Raw genomic sequence first — 26,530 nt, forward strand, 5'->3', positions numbered from 1 at the left:
AAGAAGGTCTGTGCGCCAACAAAAGTACAGTCACGTGTAATAGGATCTGGCGAGTGTAAAGGCGTGCTATCCCTTCGTCTGGCAAGAAATGGTCCGTACTAGCGGCCGCATCATGCGGATAGCCTGATTGGAGGAGATGGTTGTATTCTTACTTAATAAGGGATATTCGTGTGCGGCCGCTAGTACGGACCATTTCTTGCCAGACGAAGGGATATGCTACGGCGCCAGCACCAAATATGGATGACGTGGTCTGTGCTCACAATTTTTTCTGGCGAAAGGGGACGAAGCCGATTTTGCAAGTGACTGTAGCATTTCTAAGGTCTTACCCGATGTATAGTTCCAATACCCACCCCACTGTACACAGCGGCCTATAGAACTTTGCGGCTCCCGGTACCTTGAAAATATTATATAGGTACTCGAGCTGCAGGTTTAGTAGAGTAACTCTTCTGCAATTTATTAATTAGTACAAGCCTATATATCAGAAAGTTTTATTAACTATTCTAACTCTCTGGCTTTCCTTTTCCATCTCTAAATACTAACTCTAGATAAAACTCAAGCTCAAAGAGGTAAACCTTCATTTCCAAGAGATCTTATCGTAACTTTCGAGTCTCTTTACTTGCCTTTTGGCCAATATATACTATATTATAATTAGTATAATAAATTAATAAACTCGCCAGTTTACTTAAAACTATAATACTACCTGGTACCATTTTAATAGTTAAATAGATCTCTTTTTCTATATCAAGTCTTATATTAATTAGTTATAGCTCGAGAATCTAAATTGAATTAGAATACAAATAAGATTAGAGATATCCCTACCTATACTATATAATAATAACCTATAAAGATATGAATCTATTATATTCTTATAGACTATATTATTATTAGTCTCCCAGAAGAGATATATATAATAGTAGCTAGTTCTTTATATATAATATTCTTCTAAAGCCTAATAAATATATAGTAATATTCTAGTAATTCCGATCCCGCTAGTAAAGAATAAGACTATACTATAAGTTCTAAGTTGGATTTCTTTACTATAAGGACTATTAACTAAGGCGAGTATCTCTAGGGTTTCTTTACTTGCAAGTAGTACCGTAAACCCTTCTCTCCCCCTAATTATTAGGCGGATAACTATATTACTATTAATAAACTTATATAATAAGAGGTAAAAAGGGTATTACTATATATAAGAACTCTAATTCAGGTATAGTATACAGATTTTAATATACTAGCCGGCCTTGAAATCCTAAAGCCTTAGGAGTATAATAGATATAATTATAATCTTACTATCTCTTTCTACTATTACTCATATAAGCTTGCTTCTAATCCTCAGATTCCGGTATATAATTCTAAAGAGCTAAAAATACTATATAATTATTAAGATACCGGAAATACCTAATAAATATATTATAGGAATTGTATTTCATTTTCTTATTCTTATATAGATCCAAACTATTACTATAATTACTACTACTAAGAACTAATAAGTAACTATAAAGACCTTATAATAATAACTAATAGAAATAGTAAATATTAATAAGAATATAATAATAATTATTGAGAATACCTGTAGTACTAGTTAGATTATAGTTATAATAAGAGAGGCAAAATAGACTATTTAAGTTATTATCTAAGAAATAATATCTGCCTTTTCTATTTTTAAAATAATAGTAATAACTAAATATACTAGAGCCTTAATAATTGAGATACTAGCTATCTAATAATAAATACAATTATAATCTAATAATAAAAGGCTACTACTTTTATATAAAGAGTTTATATAATATTCAAATAATAGAAATATAAAGTTTATAGTTAATACTAGCCCAGATTAATATATAAGTATCTATATACTATAAATATTAATAGTAATACAAATTGTATTTACTATTAAGATAGTAAGTATTAAGAATATTTCTAAGAATATTATTTTTTTAGAAATAGATATATATTTATAAAGGCTATATTAATATTTCTATATTAGGCTAGAGATATATTTTATAGCCTATATAATTATCGGGAGCCCAATAAGAGTACCCGAGAAAACTATATACTATTAAGTAAAGTCTATTTTTCTTTAATCTCTCAGAAATCCTTTAAAAATAGAAATAAAAATAATTATAATATTAATTAAATATTAATAATAAGAGTAAATTACTTCTATTACTATTCCGAACTATATTAGTTCTGGAATAAATATAGATATAGAAGTAGTTAATAGTTCAAATCTATAAAATTAGAAATATAATTATAATAGCTATTTAAGATTACTATATAGTATATATAAATAATTATTTATCTTCTATAATTCTCAGATTTCTTCTTTCTTAAAATAGAAAGGCTATAGAATTTACTAGTAATAAATATAATATATATTTTATTATTTTAGTTAATAAGAACCGGTTTTTGGAAATAAAAAGAGTAGAAAGAAAAAGGAAAAGGAGATTTATATATATATTTCTATTATATCTATAACCTATAATTACTATAGATAGGGAATTATTATAATAAGAGAATATTATACTACTATAATATATATCTAAAACTTTTCTACTATTTAATAAGGAAGTAATAGAATAAATAGTTAAGTATAAAGGAAAGTAGTTTAAATAAAGTAGAGGAATTAACTTAAGAAGATATCTATAAGAGGTTCTTAATTCTTTATTACTTTAATTAATATATTAAAATATTCCGTCTTTAAAATAAGAAATATATTCTAAAGTTTTAGATCTAATTCGAATATAAGATTATATCCTATAACTGATTTATATTATAATTATAAAATTAATTTTTTTAAAAAACTAATAATTTAGTTCTAGAGAAAGAATTAATACTATAAAAATAGAAATAAACTTCCAAATAACTTAATATCTATTCCTATATATTAAAAAAACTAGTATACTAAAAAATTAGATAAATTTCAAAATTCACAAATTACTATATTAATAGAAATAGTATAATAAATCTATTACTAACTTTAAATATAAAAACTTTTTATAGTAGTATAATGGGAATTTTACCCCTATTAGTCACGTGGTTCTATTATGTGACCTCCGGACTTCCGTATAGTCCGTAGTCCGCTTATATTACCCCTCTCTCTTTCTTAGTTCTTAGAAATCAATTAACCTTCACTCTCTAATTTCACACCTCACTCGTATACTGTAATCCCATACTGTGGAAGCCTATTCTTTACTTCTATATTACTCTGTATTTTATATCCCTATTATAGTAATTGGTTTAAAGAAGATATTATAGAGAAAAATCCGTAATACTTGTAATTTTATTAGTTATTTTTAGTATACCGGGTTTTTTACTATATAGGAATAGATATTAGAGTTATTATAGCTATATCTATTATATATCTACTACCTATATCTCTAAAGAGTTCTATTTTCTTTAGATCTATCTCTAGAAAGCTATAATCTCTAAAGAGCTATATTTGCTTTAGTATAATTACTATAGAACTACTTATTCTTTAGTATAATTATTCCGGAGCTATAGCCTCTATAGAACTATAATTTCTTTAATATAATCTCTATAGACTTTTTGTCTTTAGAAAGCTATATAATATAATTTCTAAGAAGTTATTTCTTACTTAAACCGGTTCTAGCTATCCCGATTTTAAAGGAGCTAATTCTTATCCCTGAGAGGTAACTACCTAATAGGAAGCATTTCTGGTATTTAATTATTAAGTTAATTATAGTTATCTATTAAGAAGCTATATCTAGTACCTTAGTTTATAATAGCTATATTTAGTTATATATTATTTTAGTTATATATATATATTATTCAGGAGAAAATTCCTGGAAGTATAGGATTAATAGAAGGCTATAGGCTTCTAGTAGAAAATTTATAGGAGATTATAGGCTACTAGGAGAAAATTCATAGAAGTATATAGTTTATGGGAGGCTATAGGCTTCTAATAGAAAATTTATAGGAGTATATAGCTCTTAGAAATACTAGTTTAATAAGAGCCGGAAAAAAGAATAACTAAATAATTATTAGATATATAGCTAAAAAGAATTCCAAACTTTTAATCTATTAATTTCAATAATTCTTGGGATATTACTAGTTAACTATATTTTGTATTTTAAAAAGAATATTTGAGATTTTAATAAGTTTACTAAATACTTCATTTCTACTTTTAGGCTTTTATATCTATTTACCTTAGTATTTTGGGCTATATATAATTACTAGGGCTATTATTTGGTATTATTATAGTATTAAAAGAAATTCGGTTATATATATAAATAAGAATAGAGTATTTCTATTAAGTTTTATAAATAAGTTATATTTATATTATCTTTTTAGCTTATTCTAATAATACTAACTAATCCTTTCATACTTTTTTATAGTTTCTAATAAATACTCTTATTATATATAAATCCGATATTTCTCTATTATCTTCTTTATATACTATATTCCCAAAAGTACTAGCTTCCTCTATAAGTAATTATTTAGTCTCTATATAACTATTTTATTAGATATCTCGAATAAGTTAGATATAGCTTAATAAGATTTAAGGTATTATAGTTTAAGATACTTATTACTACTTTAGCTACCTCTCTATTTATAGCTATTTAGTCTAAGAAAAAAATCTTTCTTTTCTTATATACTTAATATTAACTTTATAAATATAGAAAAAGTATTTCTGGATAAACTATATAATTAACTATATATTATATATACTATATTTACTATTTAAGGTTAGTAAAGAACTTTACTAAAGAGACTTTATTATAATTCGAGAATAAAGATTACTATTAGCTTATAAATATAGCTAGTATAATTCTATAAAATATATTATAAAAAAGTTTTTAATCTATAGATATTAGAGATTCTAGTAGAACTATATAGACTAGTACTAATAGTAAAGGTATTTTTTAAGTAAAAAATAAAGTTTGCCTTCTTATAAAGTTACTTATTAATAAAAAGAAGCTATTTAAATCTTTTCCTATATCTTAGTTTTCTATTACTATTATAATTCCAGATATATTTAACTAGTAAACTATATATTTTAATATTATAAGATGAAATAAGAATTATAGAATAGAAAATATTACATAACTCAATTAGAAGTAAGAAGAAAGTAGCTATACTATACTATAAATTAAAGAGATTATATTATTATTATATCTGAGATTTATAAGTTTTCTAATAAATATAATTTACTAATTTAAAATAATAGATCTATATAAAATAAGGAACTATAAATAGAGGTATAAAACTTCAGATACTAGTTCCTTTTCCGGATATTAAGATTAAGTAAGGGGCGTTTCCTAATCCTCTAGTATAAATATATAGCTATTTTTAAGAACTAGTACCTTTAGAAATTACTACCTATAGAAATGAGTTATTAATACTAGATTCGATATAATAGTATATATATCTGTTTTCGTCTATTAAAGACTTGAATAATATCTTATTTTTACTACTTATAATTATTATCTCTAATAACTATAGGCTTAGTAAAAATACTAGAAATTTTAGTATTAATACTATATTACTAAATTTATACGAAAATTTAGGAGCCTCTAGCCTATAAATTTAGGAATATTAAAAAATTAGTAATAAGTTTATTAGAATTATAAAACTTATAAAATTATAATTTTAATAAATATTAATATTTTTATTAAAGATTTAACTTAGTTATTTTATATATTTATTTAAACCAAATTATTAGTATTCTTAATACTTATAAATTATTAATTTTTAAGTTATATAAAATAATAGTAAATAAGAATAATTAAATAATAATTAAAATAATATCTGTTCCTAAATAATAAAAAACCTAGTATACCGGAAAATTAAACAAATTTCAATATTTATAAGTTACTATATAAATAGAACTTATATAATAAGCCTATTACTAACTTCAAATATAATTTTTTTTTATAATTAGTTTAAAGAGGATATTATAGTAAAAAATCCGTAATTCTTATAATCTTATTAGTTATTTCCGGTTTACCGGGTTTTCTACTATTTAGAAACAGATATTATAGGGCAAGTATAAATATATATTAATACTGGTATTTTTACTAAACTTACTAATAAGAATATAGGAAGTTATATTAAATAAATATAAACTAATAGAAAATAATATTAGTAAACAAGTTCATTTAACTAAGTTATTTAATATATATATAGTTAAAAAGTAAACTACTAGTATTTCTTAAGATTCCCTAATTAATAACTTTATTAACTTATTATTTCTATAAATAATAAATATTACTGGCCAGAAAGCCTTATAGAATTAGAAGAAGGCTTATAAAATAATTAAAAAGATATTCAAGTATTAGATATAGCTAGGTAAATAATATATAGTACTAATTAGCCGATTTGGATTAGGTATCCTAGTTATTTTATCTAAAGATATAACTAATAATAAGTAAATAATATATTCTTTTATAATTATAGGTATTTCTATTAATTATAGTATTAGCTAATATTAAATAGCTCTAGTCTAGTAAACCTAATAAAACTCTAATTTAAAGAATTACTAGAAGTTATAGAAACTTCTTATTTATTCTTTAAAAATTAGTTATATATACTTTTATTAAATATCCTTCCCGATTTAATTAAATATAAGTACTTCCTAAATCTTTAACTATTACTATAGATATAATAACAGATTTTATTTTATAATTTAGTAAATATTAAATTAATATAAAATAAAAGAAGAATTATAAGATAAAATATTTAACCCGTTCCGAGAAATAATTAATTAAGGTATTTAATATTATTATTAATTAAACCCAAGGTAATTAAGCTTTCCAAAGATCTATTATATATAGAGAATAAGATATATAATATATAAAAGCGAGAATAATATAAAGAAAAAGTAAAACTTTTAAATCTCTGGCTTATTTAAGAATAATTACTAGTATCTTATAATAGAAATACTATAAGTATTCAAATAAAATATTTATCTTCTCGTCTGTAATTATTATTAGTATTCTCTTAATAGCTTTAATTAAAATATTATTCTTTAATCCAAAATCGAGTATTATATAAATATTAGAAATAGTAATTAGATATTCTTATTCTATAAAGCTAGAAATAGTTCTTTTAATCTAAAGGTTTAGAAAATACAAAAATTATATTACTTCCCTATTAAACCTTTCTATTATCTATTTAAATAATAACCTATATACCCTTATAAAATGGATATCTAAAATAGGTAATTTGTATTAGTACTTTCTTATAAGAATTAGAACTGGATTAAATAATATTAAGATTAATATTCGAACTGGGTTAAAAGAATTTATAATATAAAGGAACTTATTATATAAGAATAATTCTTAAAGGATATTAGTTATAAGAATTATATAATAGTAATAGAGTCTACTAATAGTCGGAGTTCTATTAGATATCTTAGAATACTAGTTATAAGTATTAGATATCCCGATTTTTTAGTCTCGAATATCTTTATTTTTAAAAGCTATTTTATACTAATTTATTTCTTCTAGATATTTAATCCAAGTATCTATAAATATTAGTATTATTTTATAAAATAGTACTATTATTAAGTATAATAGATAAAGAAAGTCTAGTATAAAATCTAAAGAAGTAAATAAATAATACTATAAGACTTTAAAAAAGATATAAATACTATAAAGCCATATTCTAGTTAGTATATTATATTTTAATATAAGCTATTATAGAACTGGATCTATAGACAAATATTATAATACGAATAGGAAATCGTAGTATTTATATAAAAGGATATAGTAGAGAATAATTAAAGTTTACTATTACTAACTATTAAGCTTTACTTAAGTAAATGAGGCTAGTAGCCTCTAATTTACTTTAATATACTTGGCCTCAACTATTATAAGTCTAGTATAAATGCTTTTTACTTTAGTAGCTAATAGTTCTAGTAATATAGGTCTGATTTCGGGTTATAAAATTATATTATATAAATTATCTTTTATAACTTCCGGTATTACTTTAGGGGAACTAGATAGATCTCGAATTAGAGTTTGGAAATAGAACTTTATATTATTAGAACTTTAAATTCGGGTTACTAAAGTACTATTAGTTTTTATATATAAAGCAGATAAATCTTAGATAGAGAGATTCAGGTATTTACCTAGTTTATCTAGTTATATTATTTATAAGCCCGAATTAGTTTAATTTATAATAGAATAATAAAGCTAAACTATTAATAGTATTAAGATATAATATTATTTAAGTATTTGAATATTATTTGAATATTTGAATATTATTTAAGTATTTGAATATTATTTAAGTATTTGAATATTATTTAAGTATTTGAATATTATTTGAGTATTTGAATATTATTTAAGTATTTGAATATTGAATTGGATTCGGATATAACTAGTATTAAGGTATAGTAATTAGTATAGATTATAGTAGATTTTAAATATAGGAACTATTAGAAGTCTAAAGTTAAGAACTTGGAATTTAAACTAAAGAGTAGACTAGAAATAGTAAATTCTTGTATTAGATATAGAACTGGGAGAAGGATTAAAGTAGATCAAATTTTACTATATAAAATTGAGATAGAGATTTAAAATATTAGCCCGGGGGAGGGGGAAGTGAGTACGGTCACGTGATAATACAGCCAAAACTGGTAGCAAAAGCTGAAATAGCTAAAGAAGTCAGAAATAGCTATTGAATTATACTTCTTTAAATAATATTATAGAGAGGCCTATAGTAATTAGTAAAAGTATTATATTTTAGAAATAATATTCTTTTATTTCCTAATAATAGTTTAAAATTATAATTCCTAAACTTCAAAACCTTAGCTAATAGTACTATTTATATAAGAGGCTAAACTATTAGGTAACTATAGAATAATAATAAACGAGTTTATATAGTAAAATAGTTATATGGATATAGAGAACCAAATACTATTTTAAGCTTATAGAAATAAAAAATTCAAATCTATAAAAAATAAATCCATTTATTCTAAGAAAATATAAACTATTATAAGTAGTAATAAGAATTAAAATACTTATTTGAGACTAGAAAAGAAGTAATTATCTCTAATTATAAAAGATATTATTATTTCATTTTATTATTTATATAAAACTCTAATCTTAGATAGCCTTTTATACTTCTTCTTAGAAAAAGATTATATCTTAAATACTGGCCTATTATATTTCTTTACCTTAGAAGGAGATTATATTAGTAAAGTCGGTCTACTATATTTCTTTAATAGTTTAGTAAATAAATAGTAATAATTAAAAGTATACTAATAGTATCTAATAATACTAGCTTGTAATATTTTAGTATTACCCGAGAACTATTTATACTTAAGAGACTTAAGAGGCTCTTAGAAGTATTATTTAATCTTATAGCCTATTAGATATACTATCTTATATAAAATATCGAGAATTATTTATTTTATAAATATAATAAGAAATCTAGTTTATCCGAAAACTTATTTTATATAAGTGGGGTTCTTATAATAAGCTACTTCTTTAATAGCCTCCTATACTAATATAAAGGCTATAATTCATATATTAAGATTATATATTTTATTAAAGGAAGACTTCTATTCTAAACTTATTAAAATTCATTTTTTAGAATCTAAAAATAATAGAATTGAATTCCTGAACCTATAATATTAATTCTTATTATTCTAAACGGACTCCAGGTTATTATTATAATTACTATTATAACTATTTAAATTGTGATTTTCCTGGCTATTATCTAGCCTATCTTTCTTAAGAATAGTAGGTTTATCTATATATTATTAGATTTATATCCGGTAAAATATAACTAGTAACTTGCCTTTATTACCCAGACTATTACTTAATATTAACTATATAGAACCGGTAAGATTATTACTTATATTGAGAATAAAGTTATGGGAATTCTGGTAATTATATAAATTCAGGTACCCTATTAAGGCCTCTTTATATATACTATAATCTAGGGATTCGGTAATTAGTAGATTATTATTTACTTTATTACTTTTATTAAAGCTATAGTTATTTTCTATTATTTCTCTAAATATTAGACTAATTCATTTTATTATATAATTAGTAGCTATATCTGGAACTCTATATATATTATTTTCTAATCCCAAATAATTCTTTTTATTAGGAACTAGAACTAAAGATTTGAAATAGTCGAAAGATATAGCTATATCTCTAATATTATATAATAATAGTTCCTAGATCCAAGAACTAGTTATATTAACTATTCTAATATTACTATATAATAGAACCGGGTAAGTTCCTGGAAGTAATTAATTCTAGTAATAGGAAATACTTAATTAGTTAGAATTCATTTTAATACTAGCTATTATAGAAGAATTCAAATATAATAGAGAATAAACTTTAGGAATACTAGTTTTTAAATAGTATACTAAAGGAACTTTATATATAACCTGAGAGTATAATTTTATAAGAAATAGAACTAGTTTCATATAATAGAATTTCTTCTATTTACTATTTATAACTACTATTCTATTATTACAGACCAAAATAGGAACTGAACTAAACTGCCTAGTATATAAATCCCCAATTCTCTATTTTTTCCAAGTTCCAAGAATATATATATTTACTAGAACTAATAAGTTTATTAATCTAGTAGTAATTAGTATTATAAGATTTTTAATACTAATTATTAATTCCTTCTTTTTATTATTTCCTGGATTCTATCCTATTCTATAAAGCTAAACTTATATAATTTAGTAATAGGCTATATAATATAGGCTTTCCCTACTTCTCTGGCTATTTCTTTTATCCTACTATTTTAAAGAATTATCTCTATTAGGAGATATAATCTGAGTATTAATATATATTCTATAACCTTAAACCCAAAAATATCTTATATCTAGTCTATCCCATATATATTTCTCCTTTATTATTTTTTTTACAAGAATTCCTTAGTAATATTTTGCCTTATATTAACTCGAATATAATTACAGGATATTATATCTATTCCTGTATTATATAAGAGTTATATTAATACTTTCTATTATATCTGCCTAGAATCCAAAAAAGAACCGGATAGTATTATATCCGAGGTTATATAATATATTCTCTTTATAATTTCTAATACCTTCTTTCTAGCTTCTTTTAGCTATATCGAGAATCGAGAAATAGTACTATAATTAATAAATTCTTCTATATAGCTGAGATTAAATTATAGCCGGAATATAATCCCGAATAATATAATCCTTTATCCTAGGAAGTACTATTAATTAGCTCTTAACTTGAAGTAATACTAATAGTATAATATCCGGATTAAAATAAGTATATAATATTCCTTTTTATAAAGTACTAGCTATTCTTCTACTAATTCCTGGTTTATATATAAGATAAATCTCGACCTAATATATTATATAGAGCTAATAATAATACTAGAAACTATAGCTTATAGAAAAACTCATTACTAGTTTCCGGATTATACTATTACTATAGTATAGTAAGATAGAACGGATTCCTGCTATTCTGAACTATTTTTCTTATTAGTCTTATTTTATAAATATATATCTTAAATAAATATACCTTACTCTTATAATCTCTGGCTAATAAATAGAGATAGTAGTAAATATATAAAGGTTAAACTAAAACTAATAATATTTGGGACTAGAATATAGAGAATAGCTATATCCGAATTAATAATATAATTTAAAGAAAGATAATTAGAAGGATACTAAAGATATGCCTTCTAGATTAAAGAACTCGAAATAAGTATTAAATTATTCTTAACTAGTATTATTATAGGTAATATAGCTATTATAAAAGAGGTAAGATAATTATAGGAGTTATAAGTATATAAATAAGGCCGAATAGCAGATTAGATAAGTTAGAAGAGAATAATAATAGAGAGAGGGCAAAGTAGTTAGGATAAAGAGATATTTATATTATAGTAGAAACTATAGCCAAAGCCATATTAGTACTACTTGCCCCTATTTAGGTATACTTGGTTAGCTACCTAAATAAAGTAGTTATACTTATTTATTAGAATAGAGGAAGAATTGAGTAATACTAGTTTTAAGGTAAGTATAATAGATATATTATTAAATTATATTTAATATAGAATATATATTATTAGTAATTCTAATATTTCGAGACCTATTCTTATATAGACTAAAGTATTCTCTATTCTAGAATACTTAAATAATATTAGTTTGAGGCTTATATTTTATTATTCTTAATATAAAGAAATACTTATTAAAGTTTTAGAACCAGATAATTTTACTATATTTATTTCTAAAAATAATTATACTAGAAAATACTTATTAAGACTATTCTATAAATATTTCTATTCTAATATATATTATTTTATATCTTTATATAATATAGTTTATTATTTTAAATATTATTCAAAAATAAAGAAAGATTATAAATATAAGTATTCGAGACCTTATAGAGATCTATATAAGCCAAAATACCAAGTTATATTATTTAATATCTTTTTATTATATAGATATATTACTAGATAGCTAAGATATTATAAGATATAAATATTAGAAGAGATTTGTTATTTAATCTAGATAAAACAAATTATATAATATTATAAATATAAATTCCGAGTCTATTATTATAAACTATTTTTAGATATTAATTACTCTTATTTAGTAACCTATAAAATAGTACTAACTTATAAATATAATTATATATATATTTATAAAGATTATAATACTAGAATTAATAATATAATTATTAAAAAAATATATAAAGTTTATAATACCTAATATAAAAAACTATATATAACTTATAATTATAGCTATAAAGTTCTATACTATAATAATATATCTTATCTTCTTTATATAGAACCCTGTAAAATTAGCTATATAGTAGAACCTCGATATAATAATATTAATTTTAGTGCCTTTTTCTAATAATCCACCGAGGTATTATTAAATTAAGGATCACGTATATATATAATAAATAAGGAAGGACCTCCGTAGCACTCGTTAATTAGCTTCTATCATGCCTCCGTCTCTTTTTGGGCTATTTAGGGGCTAGAGAACGAGTAGTAAGATTAAGGAGCTGTGATTTAGTAAGATTAATAGCCTAAGAGATTATACTACTAGTGCCAGAGGGCCCTGAAGTATTAATAAATTGCTCCTTCTCTTAATAAATTAGAATAATATACTACTAAAAATTAAAGGTTGGGACCGAAAAACCTTATAATAATCATAATACCAAGAATATTATAAGCCTAAGGCTAAAAAAGTGCGGGACCTTAAGGCCATATTATATTACTAAGAATATTGCTATATTAGGGATCGTTATATCGAGGTTCTATTATAATTATTTGAAATATAGTAAACTATATTATAAGCCTTATATATTATATATTAAGAATTATTCTTAGTTTTATTTATACTATAAATAATCCTTATTATTATATATAATATCCTATAAACTACTACTATATTTAGAATACTATATAAAGATATTAGCTTATAAATATTAATATTTATTTATTTATAGAGAGATTTATCTAGGTATTATATATTATTAGACTTATATATATTTAATAATTAAAAAAATAATTATTAATTTTATTTTATTATTTATTTTCGAAAAGATTAATCTTAATAAAAATTCTTATATTATACTATCCTATAGATATATTCTTATTTTAGAAAGTATAAAAAGATATATAAATATATTAGATTTCTATATTATAAATAATAAAGAATTAATTATAGACCTAAAAAATAGTACTAAACTATTTTCTATTTCTGGAATAAAAAGCTACCTAACTTGCTATAGCCCTTTATAAAACCTTAATTACTATAGTTATATTATTTATTAAGTATTAATTAATAAGGTAATAAAGAAGTTTATTATCTGAATTAATATAGAATTTATTTCTCTAGTTACTAAAATGCAAATAATTGAAATAAACAGGCAGGTCAATAAGCCAGTCAGTCAGCCATTAGCTCAGGTTTTTTAACAGCTAATTAGCTTATATAAAGTGGGTTAGCTGACTTACTTAGCTAATTCGGCTAATTAGCTGCTGATTAGTTGAAGATATAAATCTCAGAAAATTATATTTAAACTAGCTTCAAAATAATAGTATCCCCAAACGTTTCCATTATAATTACCCCCCTCCTCTGCCAGTTTTTTAAGTATTCGTAATGCCATAAGCTCTTTCCTAATAGTCTAGAACTCTCAGAAGTAGTTAGTTTCGTATAAGACGAAAATACTCGCTTGTACTCAGAGCTTATAGCTGGAATACTAAGAAAATTATATGCTATTTTAGTAAGATGAGACCATTTAGACTCCCGTGCTTTCCAGTACTCTATAACTCCCAAAAGATTAGTAGGGGGTTTAGCTAAATATAGGTAAAACTCGTCTTTTGTATAAGTAGGCCTCTTAGGACGTAATAAATTAGAAGGCACTATCTGATTTAGTATATTCTCTAGGTAAGATATCGTTTTTTCAGGCTCTGGGAACTGATTCGTTCGACCTAAAATACTATTATCCCTATACTATTTCTCCCAAAGCTTACATTTCTTCGTCTTTGCCAAATTAAAAGTATACGCTTTCCCTAGTAATATCTAGTATTAATTAAATCAAGTAAACTTAAACCGAGAATATAAGACTATTAAAGCTATTTATACAAGAGAGTAATCTGTCTTCTTATACTATAATATTATAGTATTTTAAGCTAAAGTAATTAAGCTTTAAATACCGGGATATTTATTAAAATCTCTAGCTTTTGCCTTTTTTTCAAGCTTCTCAAAATAACTAAAAAGGAACTCAAAGACAGAAAATACCTCCTATAAAGTACTATATAAAGCCTTTCATACTTCGTCTTTTAGATTATAATTACCTTCCAAGTTCTTAGTTAATCAGAAAAGAGATTCAAGCTAATCTCTAATAATCTCAAAAGCCCTCTATTTAGCTATAGTAATATAGTCTTCTAAATAGATCTCTTAATTATCAGAATTATTAGAATCTCTCAAATTATTAGTATAGATATTTAGGGCCTTTTTAAGTTTAAGGGCTTTTCTAATTATCTAATATATTGAATTCTAATATATTCCCCTATCTAAAACAAGCTTCTATTACTTGCTTAAAGCGATTCCGGTATTAGTATTAATTTATAACTTAGTAAAGATATCTATCCGCTTTCCTAAATTTATAATATATACTACCAAGTTATATAGCTTCCTAAGCTTTTCCCGCTATCTCTAAAGCTTTTAACGCTCTCCTGTACCTGCTTCCTTAAAGTCTTCTTTCTAGCTTGACTCGTCTTATCCAAATAAATAGGCTTCTATAATAAAGTTAAGAATATATCTTATATAGTATAGTCTTTTCTAAATTAGATTAAAATCCATTTATTAGCTAAGCTCCTATAATATTATATTATTATTTTGGGTATTATTAAGTACAAAATAGCCCAAATTATCTTTATTAATACCAAAATGTTAAAATAATAGCAAGATTACTATAGCTTAATCTAATAAAAGAAGTTAGTTATATAATCTCGGAAGGAAATTAAGGTCTGGCCAAAGCTCTCCTATTAGCTAGAAACGCTCGGGAACGCCCGAATCACGCTATACTACTTTTGTAAATTATTAATACTACTATATAAAAATCTATTTATAGTAATAGTAAAAATCCAGACTTACTAATACTACGTTTCCTATAATTAGGGAGCTCTAGTAACCTAATTAGGCGTATTACATTCTCTCCTTTATAATTTACTATATATATAATAATACCCAAAATACTAATTTTCTTATACTTTAAGCCCTAGCTATTAAAAGTATAATATATTCGTAATTTTACTATTTTAATCTCTTCTTTAATTTCTGGCTTAAAATAATAAAATATCTCATTAATCCAGAACTTTATTATATTATAGGAAGATAATAGAGTATTTATAGCTTGCATATTAGCAATTTTGAAGGCATATTTTAGTCAGGGAGAAGCTATTTTATAAGACTTAATATTATTTATTATAATCTATTTAATAAATATATTTATAAATTCCTACTAACAGAACGGGATTGCCTGCTTATAGCCTCTATTAACCGGCCCTGAAGCTTATAGGCCATTATTTCCATACTATGCTCTCTATATATCTCCTTAGTAATCAAGAAAGTAATAGGTAAGGAGATAATTTTTAGTATTTTTGAGAAAGTTACTATTATAATACCATTCTCGGCTTCTGGAAAATTCGGGATTATAGTAGCCTAAAAAACTAATAAGTATATAATTACTATATAATAATAAAAAGTCATATAAAACTTATATACCTATATAGTAGGCTTATCTTTTTTACTTATATTAGTAAGAGTATAACCAAGCTACCAAACCCATACTATTCTCTTCCGCTTAGTAGTACCTGTAATAATATGTTTTTTCAGAAGCCGTATAATTATAACTGCGTAATCATTATATAAAGGCTCTTCTGAAGTATATGGAGAGTAATTAGGGCGTTAATCTTCGGGGGAAGGCTTGTAAGGGTTATAGTTTTGATTATAAGTTAGTACCGGCTAATTATACCGATCTCGTATGTCCTTCCTTTGCTCCCTAGGCGTACTGCCCATTATCTGGCTAAATACATTCGGAAGATTTGATAATGATTCAGAAGGTCTAATTAAGAGATTACAAGAGACTCGACTAGTAGGGGTGGATGCGGTATTCATTTTGATATTGATTAAGGAATTAAATACCAAGTATACGAGCTAAGGAGATTTTCAAGGCTAGAAGGCCTAGTAATTAAGGCTATAATTACCTAATTATCCTACTAATCCTCCCAAAAACTCCAATTATTATATATTTAAATGACTCCAAAATCGCAAAATTAGTATGACTTAGCTAATCAGCCGCTTTTAAGCTAGTAGATTTTTAGCTGACTGACTGATATAAAAATTAAAGCCTAACTAAATAGCTTAATAAACTAGCTTATAAGCTAGCTAATAAGCCGGCTGGCTTATTAACCAGCCTGGAAATAAAGCTTTATAAAACTACTAGAGGTAGCTAAAAGGCTTCTAATAAGATATTACCAGAAACTTCTTTATTAGGACCTCTTTAATTAAAAAAGAATTATAATTACTAAATCTCTCAGATTAAAATACTTATATAAAAAAAGAACTAATATAAAATAATTATTAGGCTTTAAAGAAAGATTAAGAAATTTCTATAATAGGCTAATAAGAAAGAATAACTCTTTAGCTATATTTATAACCTTATTTAAGATACTAGTAGATATTATAAAATTAATATTAATTTATATTCTAAAGTCGATATTTTTTAGGTATATAACCGACTTCTAATTATAGTACTACTTATTAGATATAACTATACTATTCTCCTGACTTTCCTTAATAATTAGAAAGGCAAAACTAGTATTTAGGTTAATTTAAATATTAATAGAAAGAAATACAAAAAATTAATAATAGAATTTTACTTAAGAAATTAACTAGGAAATTATATTAAGGGCCTCTTATACTAGATACGGTTTCTTGCTCTCGAGCAGAGCCTTATAGAGCCTGAATTAGAGCTTATATAGCTCTTGGATAAGGCTAGGGAATATCTTTAGCTTATATATAAAATATATAATAAATATCCCGGCCAAATATAATATATTAAATAAATAGAATAAAATAGAATAATAGCTATTACTTATATTCTATTTAAGTATAAATCCCGTTACTTATATTTTATTTATATATTACTTAAGTTATTTATAAATATTTATAAATAACTTGAATAATACACGTGATTATTATATGTAATGGGGCTAGCCTAGTCAGGTAAGGCTTCCGGGGGGGCCGCACCTAGTACTACTTTACTACCTAATTAGGTAATAGTAATACTTAGTAAGTAAATTGAACCTTAGTAATACTTCAAGTTTATTATTAAAGAAAATTAGTATTTAAGAACCCTTATATAAGCCTGCTTAATAAGTATCTTAGTTCTTTTTTTAAAATTAAAATATATATTAATTTATAATAATCCCGTGACTTACACGCGACTATTTATAGTTATTCATATTATTTATATTATTTATAAATAATTATTCTATTTTACTCAAGTTTTTTAAGCTATTCGTTATTTATATTTTATTTAAGTTATTTATAAATATTTATAAATAACTTAAATAACTTGAATAATCCTTTAATATACTAGCCAAATAGCAGGTATAAGAAACAAAGTTAAGAATATTAAGAAGATATTATATAATTCAATATTCTATATACTAGTAAGTAATAAGGAAAAAGCAGCTATATATATAGCTATAGTATATAACTTTAAAGGTACTAGGTATTAGTATTACTATAAGAATAACTACCTATTTATAATTAGAGAATATAGTATACCGATAGAAACCTCTCAATATCTATAGTATAGTTCTCCGGTTAGTAGTTATAATTATTAGGCTATTAGTAATATCAGACCTATAACGGACTTAGAATATTAATTCGGCAGAGTCAGAATTTGATATTAGAGACATGGAGTTTAATAAGAAGAGTAATAGGAATAATAAAGACGAATACGGGAATGTTATCGAGACTAGAAGTTTATTACTTGGATATTGCACATTATTTATTTAATAGAGGCAATTGGCGTTAGAGATTTTTTTGCTCGATATATATAGTCAATAGCCCCCCTAATATCGGACCCTTTAATAACTTATTATTGTACTTGACCTAGCAAAAAGAACGTTGAGAGAACCGTAAATTCAATGGCCTATAACCCTTCCTTACTAGTCTCTCGTACTCGAAGACTCGTAATAAATACCCGCCAAATACGTATATTTAGCCTCCAGGTTACTTCCTGGGTCTCAAACGGTGTGCCCACCCTTGAGGCTTTGCAGCCTCGACTAATATTGACTTCTTGGGTGATAGGTGGTTGCGAGGGGCTATAGAGTTCCGCTTGTACGTCAAACGACTTGGCTCTGTAAACATGCCATGTTAGACTGGTTTATAAGCGATTCTTCGACTTGCTCGCTTCGTTGCGGGTACCTTTCGTTATTCTCTCTTCTTATCTACCAGAGCTTCTGCAAGTATTAATGCGGATCGTTTGGATCGGTTACTACTGCCAACTTTTTGGTCTCGGGTAGTACTCTTTACGATTCTCGTACGGCGGGGCTTCTGAAGATAGGAGCGTAATTGCGACAATTCCATGCTCTCCGTACGAGTATTAGTTTGCTTATCTATAGTTATAGCTTCAAGAAACGCCTCGGCGAGTCTTTATATCCTAAGATTATATGCCTTCATTTAACGATTATACTCCTAAGGATCCTTGTTAATAAGCTTCCTTATTACATCCACTTTCTCCTTATTAATTCTTTTGTATTCCTTCTCTTTATCTCGTGCAATCTGTATAGCCTTACGGCGAGCTATTATGTCTTTATACTAATCCTTCCCCATAGAGCCCTGACCCTATCCTCGCCACTCGTCTATATCATCTGGTACCGTCGCCCCCTCTTCATTATGGTTATTACTGAATTCGCTACTATCCGGTGGCTAGTAATACCTGGGAGAGGGCTCATATTTATAATATTTGGGAAGGTACAGCCAGCCAGTCCCCTGTAAGCAGCCCGTACTTGGCTAAGAATCCTATAGCTATATTTAGTATATGGAGCCCATTTGAGCCCTCTGGTGGATGGAAAAAGTGCGATCAGCGGCTAAATTCAGCCACTACCTAAACCCAACCAAAGCCGTATCTAATAGGCTAGATGGGAGTCAATAACAAATCCCGGTGCGGAGGCCCAAAAAGGATCCTGGATTTGAGAATAAGATATTGGAAGTAAAATATTTCCAGAGGACACCCGCGCTTGTGGGGTAGAATGAATGTAGGGGACATATGTTGAAATCCAATACGCGTATACTTCCGCCGTATTATTTAACCCTATTTCGCAATACTTTATTCCTCTACTTGTTTATATAAGTATATATAAAGCTTAAATTAAGTTTATAAAAGTCTTTTAATAAATAATTATAAATTAAATAATTAATATTTATACTTTAATTAGCTAGTTAGTTATATAATATTCTTATAATTATAAACTTTAAGAAAACCTTAAGTAAAATAATACTTCTTATCTTATTAATTATATTATACTAATTGAACTTAGTAACTCTATATAAGGCCTACTTATAGAGTAGTCCCCTGGCCAGAGAGAACTGATATAGTCGCCTTGAATATACTATCTAGCGACTGTGTGACTCTTCCATGTCTAGTGTTTGTAGCGAGTAGTTATGAGGTTCCTGCCTTCGTGGCGTAAAGCCCCAAAAGTCATCTTCCCATGATTTCCGTACCTGCAACGTCTTCTTGAGCATTGATTTCTCTTCGTCTACCATTGCCCTAATATTGGGCGTATTGACCAACAAATGACGAATTTTGTCAACAATCATCTCTGACATCCGCATCAACCCAAAGATTTCCTCAAGAGATCTACTTTCTGCATCACTAGGCTCCCAGAGACTTGGGCTTCTGGTACCGTGTCCCAGGCGATCGTAATCAAAGGATATGTCTTCCGCCTCACTATGGAGCTTCTCGTATGTCTGGTGATAGAGACTATCGTAAAAGTACATGAACGTAGACATGACTTGGATCTCAAATCGTAATTCTGGGGGTCTGCTCATTGAGGATTCAGGGTCGCGCGATCTTACCGCAAAATGGAGTGCGGTGTAAACAGGAAAGCCACTGGTGCTGCCCACTGGGTTCGAACGCGACATTGGATGTTGTTTGGTATCCAGGACGTCAAATGTCTGGGTAATTAATTTTTTGACCATCTTGAAGTCATTTTCACTACGCCATGCCAGGATAATTCTTGCGCCAACTAGATCCTTGATATCCGCGAAGATAGAAGCGTTATCTGTGTAGGGTCTATGCACAGGCGTGTCAGCTTTCATCTAGCAAAGATCGACGATGATGAGAGCGTGTAGTCGAGTTGGTTATTTCAAACAGACGATTATATTTAGTAGAGACTAATCAGTTCGTCTTGTGTGAGAGTTTCAATTATGAATCATTCTATAACTCACTTTGTCTTCGCCCTGTGATTCAACTTCCTCTCCAGTGACTCTGCCGTTTTAGTTCGACATTCCCAGAAATATTTGATGTTATCATGCGGCTTAAGCATGCCATCACATTCTCTCCTCAACTCTTCGCCGAGACGGTCGTAATATGGCTTGTCTCCCTCGAAGCCACGCACGAATCGCGTGATCAGATCCATCCCTAGGAGCTGTCAACGCGAATGAACTGACTATTTTCTAAGTGTCTAGTACTTAGGGCGACTCAACAGAAAAGTTCCGTTAAAGCTCACCAACTTTGACAGACTCAAGTTATCGATGAAGCAAAGTTTTAAAAGGGTGTAGCTGCAATTAGAAATCGTGCTGTATAGGTGCTAGCGAGGCCGGAGAGGTGACGAGGTCAAGCTAAAGAGCGTCTAAGAATGTAGTAGGAAGTCTTATAGAGAACATGCAGTGTGGACAATCATATCTCTGCGTATGCCACACCTGGTGAGAAATGTGCGGTACAGAACTGACGCCTAGAAAAAGTGACGAGAAGAAAAGGTGAACAAGCGAGTTGTGGCGTTAAATTGTGGGACTTTGCTGAGAAGGCATCACCCACCAACCGCCCACACCCCCTTCCCGCTCAACTTGGATTTTGGATACCTTAACGCGCTAAATTCGAAATATTAATACAATATTCGCAATATTTCGAGTATTCTCTATAATCTGGAAAGTTTTTAGAATTTTCTAAAGACTTTGAAAAATCGAGAAAATTTTGGTGGGGTAGGCGTGGGCGGGAAGGGGGTTTGGGCGGTTGGTGGGTGATCCCTTCTATATGCACACGTGAACTGGCTAGAACTATGCACACGCACAGGCCACCACCTCCAAATTCGAGGTGTCTGTAGGTGTCACGACTCAATCGAACCTTAAATACTTCTAAAAGTGAAGCTGTTAATGTTGTTTCTATATGACCGACTAATATCCTACGCTCTTAATCTCTACCCAGCTCGCCCTCGCTATCCATTCCTCTATATCATCATTCTCATCATCGCTGTCTCTTAAGGCGTGGATTTTTTGCGACTCTAAAGCCCTCAAGCCGTACCTCAGGTCTTATTTAGGCAACTGTGATGGTCAAGTTTCTCCTCTCAGCTGAGAGTTGGTGTTCGGGTAGGCAATGGATGCCAGGAATTGTGTCTGGTAAGGAGCCTCCGGTACTCACCTAAGACACGCAGCCTGATCTTTCGGTGAGCGGAATAGGAAATGATGGTGGTGGCTGTGAATTTGACTCCCTGCTCGTGTGCGATGATTGCAGCCAGTCATACATCGAATAGGAAGTACGCAGAGGCAGCACTCAGTTCTGATTCGCAAGTATGCAATCACTTCCAGCCGCAATAAGCAATAAAGAGAAAACTCTGCACCGCTTTACATATGCATGATGCTGAAAGCGATCCATGACAGCGGTCAATTTAAGGTCCGGACCAGTAGAGTTGCTAGTAGTCCTCAGTCTATTTTAGGACCTCATTCCATATATGTAACATTTCAGGCGGCTTGTGCAGCCTATCTCTCACCGGCGGGAGCCACCACCCCTGAGTTCGCGTCTCAGAGCCGCTGCGTGGCCCCGGTGTGCTTGCTATAACCATAGTTCAGGAGCCAAATTCAAAACCCCTTGGTAAGCCTCATACACATCTAGCATAACCATGGATCATACTACTACTGATAGTACTATTACTTATGCCCAATGGGTCTCTGAGCAAACCAAACGAATTCCTAGCCTGTCAACCGTAGCCGACTTTTTCGAGCGTGATTCCAGTCGGTCTGCCCCAAATAATTGTCAGATAGTATGCCATCTGGCTTTCTCTGATCCCAAAGGCAAGGGTCCAGTCCCTCTGGGGCGCCCACTGAATGCAGCAAATCTTCAAACCTTCCTGACAACACCTGGGAATTTCGTGAACCCTAGACCCGACGGCACCGTCGCAGGAAGGATATTAACCATCGAAGATCCGTCCAAAGATGTTGTAGAGATCCTTGGACGTACGCTAAATATCGATCCATCGTTTTTCGGAGGGCACATTGAAACAGCCCGCGTGGACATTGAGAGATCAAGGACATCTATGGCCACTTTACCCTCAAATGCAGCGAAACAGGACTTCGTCAATATCACTTATCAAAAGGCGCTGGTATTTCCTGAGTCAGGTCCTGACAAACCACCAGTGCGATACACCGGAACACTCCTTCGCTCCACGAACGTCCCGCGGAAACTGGCGATACTCCCTAGGAATAAGGAGAGTTTTATCGGTCTCGTGAAGCATTGCTGCTCGGTTCTGAAAATCAAGAGTAAGACTAAGAATGGGCCTTGGCTTGGTAAGAAGACATGCAGTTGTGAAGATAGGATGTATGTAAGCTGATCAGTCACAGCCATAGTGCTTGTTGATGCTGCGATTGAGCCGACGGAAAAATATCTCGACGGAATCACTGGGTGGGATTTGACATCACACCCATTCCAAGGCGGGTTTGCCGACTACGATGATACCCCTCGGTATACCACAAGTACCTCCAACAATCCATCCATCAATTTGAATCGAAACTCGATGCTCGATGCAGTCAGCCTGTACTGGGAAAAAGGATACCCCCCGGCGTTCAATACAGCCGATCCGACTTTACTTTCGTTATGTTACCATCCACTGAAGATTGTAGCCTCCGAGTGGATGACGTATCTCGAGGTCATGTTTCACGCCATTAAGAAATATGAATATTCGCCGGATAAACTTAAAGGGAAGGATTCCATCGAAAAGGAGGTCCAAAAAATGCATGGCGACCTCAAGAGTGTTCAAGCATGGTGCCGTCGCAGCGAACAATCATACGCCAAGGTCAAAGCTGTGGTTGAATTCCTGGAGTCTCACAACCACACAGCTACTGTTCCAGATAAAGACGAGCCAGCAAGCAGCTCAGCAAGCAGCTCAACCGGCAAGTCATCGGCCGCACCAGATTCGGAAATCAAATCAGCACTTCTAATGGACTTTCAATACATCGCTGGTAAAATAGCGGTGTACGGACGCACGCTCGAGAATTCTGTGACAATCGTCACTTCGCTGATTCAGATAGCTGATAACAGACTCTCTTTTGCGGAGACACTGAACGTCAACCGTTTGACAAATATTGCCTTGATATTCGTACCGCTGTCATACGTCTCAGGTCTGTTTGCTATGTCTGATAAGGTAGCGCCTAGTCGCGAGGTTATTTGGGTTTATATCACTGTGGCGTTACCGATCTTGTTGATTGTGCTCTTTCTTTCACAGAAATCGAAGTTGGCTAAGTGGTTTGATGAGAAGTTTCCTAAATCTTCAAAATGGCTTGCTGAGTTGCCTGGGAAGTTCACTAAGTTTCCTAGAAAGTTTACTGAGTTGTCTAAAAAATTCTCTGGTTGGCGTAAGAAGTGTCGACGCAGACCGACTGGTGAAGAAAATCCGGCAGTCTCTGATGCAACTTCTACACCAACTATCAACCAAAAGCAAGTTGATACCGCTGTACCCTAGGTAGAACAGAAATTAATGTAAAGAAAAAGAGAAACTTGTGCTTCTGCTTCGTGCTCTTTTAAGATTCTCACACTTGTCAAGCTCGAGAAATAGAAGTAGATGTATTCTCCGCCAGTTATCTATAAATATCGCACGTCGGGCATATCTTCCCGATATCTGTCTAATGCTGTTCCCACCACTACCTCTGATCAGCAAGGCTTACTTTATTCTTTCGTCCTCTCAATCGTGGCTCATTGGCCTTTTGGCCAGCTACCTCCAAGTCTACAGTAGGCTGCGCAACTGACAACCAACACATTCTAGCGCGACCTGTGTTCGCATCAGCACTATATTGGCGATGGCTGGATGTGTCGGGTTTCTGGTCTTGCTCGTGGATGGCTTTGGATATCTATCCTGGAGGTATTGATGACAATAACTTCGATGGCTTCTGCTTCTTTGTTTGAGGTTTGGCAGAATCACTCACCGGAGGTCACTCATGGTTGCCATCCCCAGGACTCTTATTGACACACGGAGTGCACCGGAGCTACTAGCAGGAGCACCGTTCATCTTAATTGCAGTTGACAATGACGGTTTTCTGGAGCTACCCGGAATGCCACTGGATATGGACTGGGATAGGCAAAGGATCAGACATCGACCGAGCTTGAAGTACTTGGAAGCCTTACTGCCGCATGGAGCAGATCCCTGCGAAGAGTATGGAGGCTCAACAGCTTGGAACCATGTCATAGACAGGTTTTCGGAAATTCTGCATGACCCCGAAGTCCTCGAAGCCTGTCAAGGTTCCCCAATTTGGCAGTCAGTGAGTAGCTGGACGTCGCCCAGATCTTCATTAATAACGGGGCAGGTACTTCTTTGCTTCACAGCAAGACGGCGCACTTAGTGCATAATTTTGCGAGACGATTTGGACGAGATTATAGGGAATCAGTCGAGCTAGAACGTCTGTGTCAAATTTTAGAAGTCGGTTATGAAAATCTGGAGATTTCGGATGACAGTGAAGATGAGAGCAAGGATGAGAGTGTGGACGCATCCCAAGACACCGGTTATCATCAGCACAGCCGAAAGAGGAAATGGACAGACTAGATAGATTACGACTCAAAGCACTGGGGAGTCCGCTGACAAGGGCAGCAACTCCAGCAACGAAGACGACGAGTATGCAGACGAAGAGCAAGAGTATCCGGGTCAAGACAAGGCCGACCGCAAGAGAAATTTGGCGGCTTGGCTCACTGACCTGGTTGGCCTGGTTGCTTCTTAGCCGTATAATGACAGCAATTCAATACAGCCTCGCAGAAGTCAAGGGGTCGTCATCCACTATAGCACGATTACTTCAGGTAATCAAACTATGCAAGACGGCGTTACTAGAGACAGGCTAAGCTCAGAGCTCGGCGGCATCCTTTACTTCGAGATAGAAGCGGCGGGACTAATAAATAGTTTTAGTTATCTTATTATCCGAGGTATTTATAACTATATAGATTCATGTAAGAATAAGACGTAGTAGCCTTATATAGCTGCAATAGTAGCTGTATATATAATGGCGTTCTTATTAGTTATATTTATAAATAAAGTAGCTAGGATATATATTATAGATAAAGCTATTAATAAAGTATAGTAATACTAATTTATTATATCTTAACTCTAGAAAATAAAGATAGAAGTTTATTAATAGAAATCTACTATATAGAAATATAATATACTATATAAATTAAGCTTGTATCCATACTACTAGCTAGGCCAAAAGACTATAGTATTCGTAACCAAGTCGCAAATACGCTTAATACTATATATATGCTAGTACTGCACGTCACGTGCTCTATAGTTCACGTGCTGCTTATTATAAGAAATCCCTATCCCCTTCTTTTACTTTATAATAAGTAACCGAGTCTCTTATTACTATTATTAGTTTAATAAGTTAGTAAGTACTTTTAAGGATAATATACTTTCCTTTTTTACTTTTATTTATTATTAAAAGACTATTTAATCTTTTAAATATAATATAATAAGAGATAAAATATTATTTATATTATAAATATAAATTAGGTAAACCTATATTAAAACTATAACGTGTGTCTGGCATATATATATG

General features: G+C 29.5%; 4 protein-coding genes across 4 annotated transcripts; 2 read left to right on the forward strand and 2 right to left on the reverse strand.

Annotated features, from left to right (window-relative positions):
* Window positions 1–13,960: 13,960 nt before the first annotated feature.
* On the reverse strand, window positions 13,961–14,251 carry K444DRAFT_689211 (uncharacterized protein; the record flags this gene model as incomplete). Its single annotated transcript, XM_024887732.1, has 1 exon — window positions 13,961–14,251. A coding segment is annotated over one exon (252 nt), but the record flags the coding sequence as incomplete, so codon positions are not given.
* A 5,868-nt stretch (window positions 14,252–20,119) lies between these two features.
* Window positions 20,120–21,144, reverse strand: K444DRAFT_623156 (uncharacterized protein; the record flags this gene model as incomplete). The annotated part of the gene is made up of 2 exons (XM_024882245.1): window positions 20,120–20,798; window positions 20,954–21,144. 2 exons carry the CDS (start codon window positions 21,142–21,144, stop codon window positions 20,120–20,122), a joined length of 870 nt encoding a protein of 289 aa, XP_024743809.1.
* Window positions 21,145–22,500: 1,356 nt separating this feature from the next.
* On the forward strand, window positions 22,501–24,595 carry K444DRAFT_605887 (uncharacterized protein). The gene is made up of 2 exons (XM_024878892.1): window positions 22,501–23,284; window positions 23,339–24,595. The coding sequence occupies exons 1-2, from the start codon at window positions 22,621–22,623 to the stop codon at window positions 24,454–24,456; spliced, it is 1,782 nt and encodes a 593-aa protein (XP_024743810.1). The 5' UTR covers window positions 22,501–22,620; the 3' UTR covers window positions 24,457–24,595.
* Window positions 24,596–24,928: 333 nt separating this feature from the next.
* Window positions 24,929–25,706, forward strand: K444DRAFT_658108 (uncharacterized protein; the record flags this gene model as incomplete). The annotated part of the gene is made up of 2 exons (XM_024886219.1): window positions 24,929–25,245; window positions 25,314–25,706. The coding sequence occupies 2 exons, from the start codon at window positions 24,929–24,931 to the stop codon at window positions 25,528–25,530; spliced, it is 534 nt and encodes a 177-aa protein (XP_024743811.1). The 3' UTR covers window positions 25,531–25,706.
* Between the last annotated feature and the right edge of the window lie 824 nt (window positions 25,707–26,530).

Source organism: Hyaloscypha bicolor (assembly GCF_002865645.1).
Source record: "Hyaloscypha bicolor E unplaced genomic scaffold K444scaffold_10, whole genome shotgun sequence".
In the NCBI taxonomy this organism is placed as follows: Eukaryota; Fungi; Ascomycota; class Leotiomycetes; order Helotiales; family Hyaloscyphaceae; genus Hyaloscypha; species Hyaloscypha bicolor.

Bases quoted from the DNA above. Each gene is read 5' to 3' on its own strand.
- K444DRAFT_605887 (XM_024878892.1), top strand. From the start codon at position 22,621: ATGGATCATACTACTACTGATAGTACTATTACTTATGCCCAATGGGTC. The intron at 23,285-23,338 runs GTAAGAAGACAT...GATCAGTCACAG, and splicing joins TAAGAATGGGCCTTGGCTTG to CCATAGTGCTTGTTGATGCT.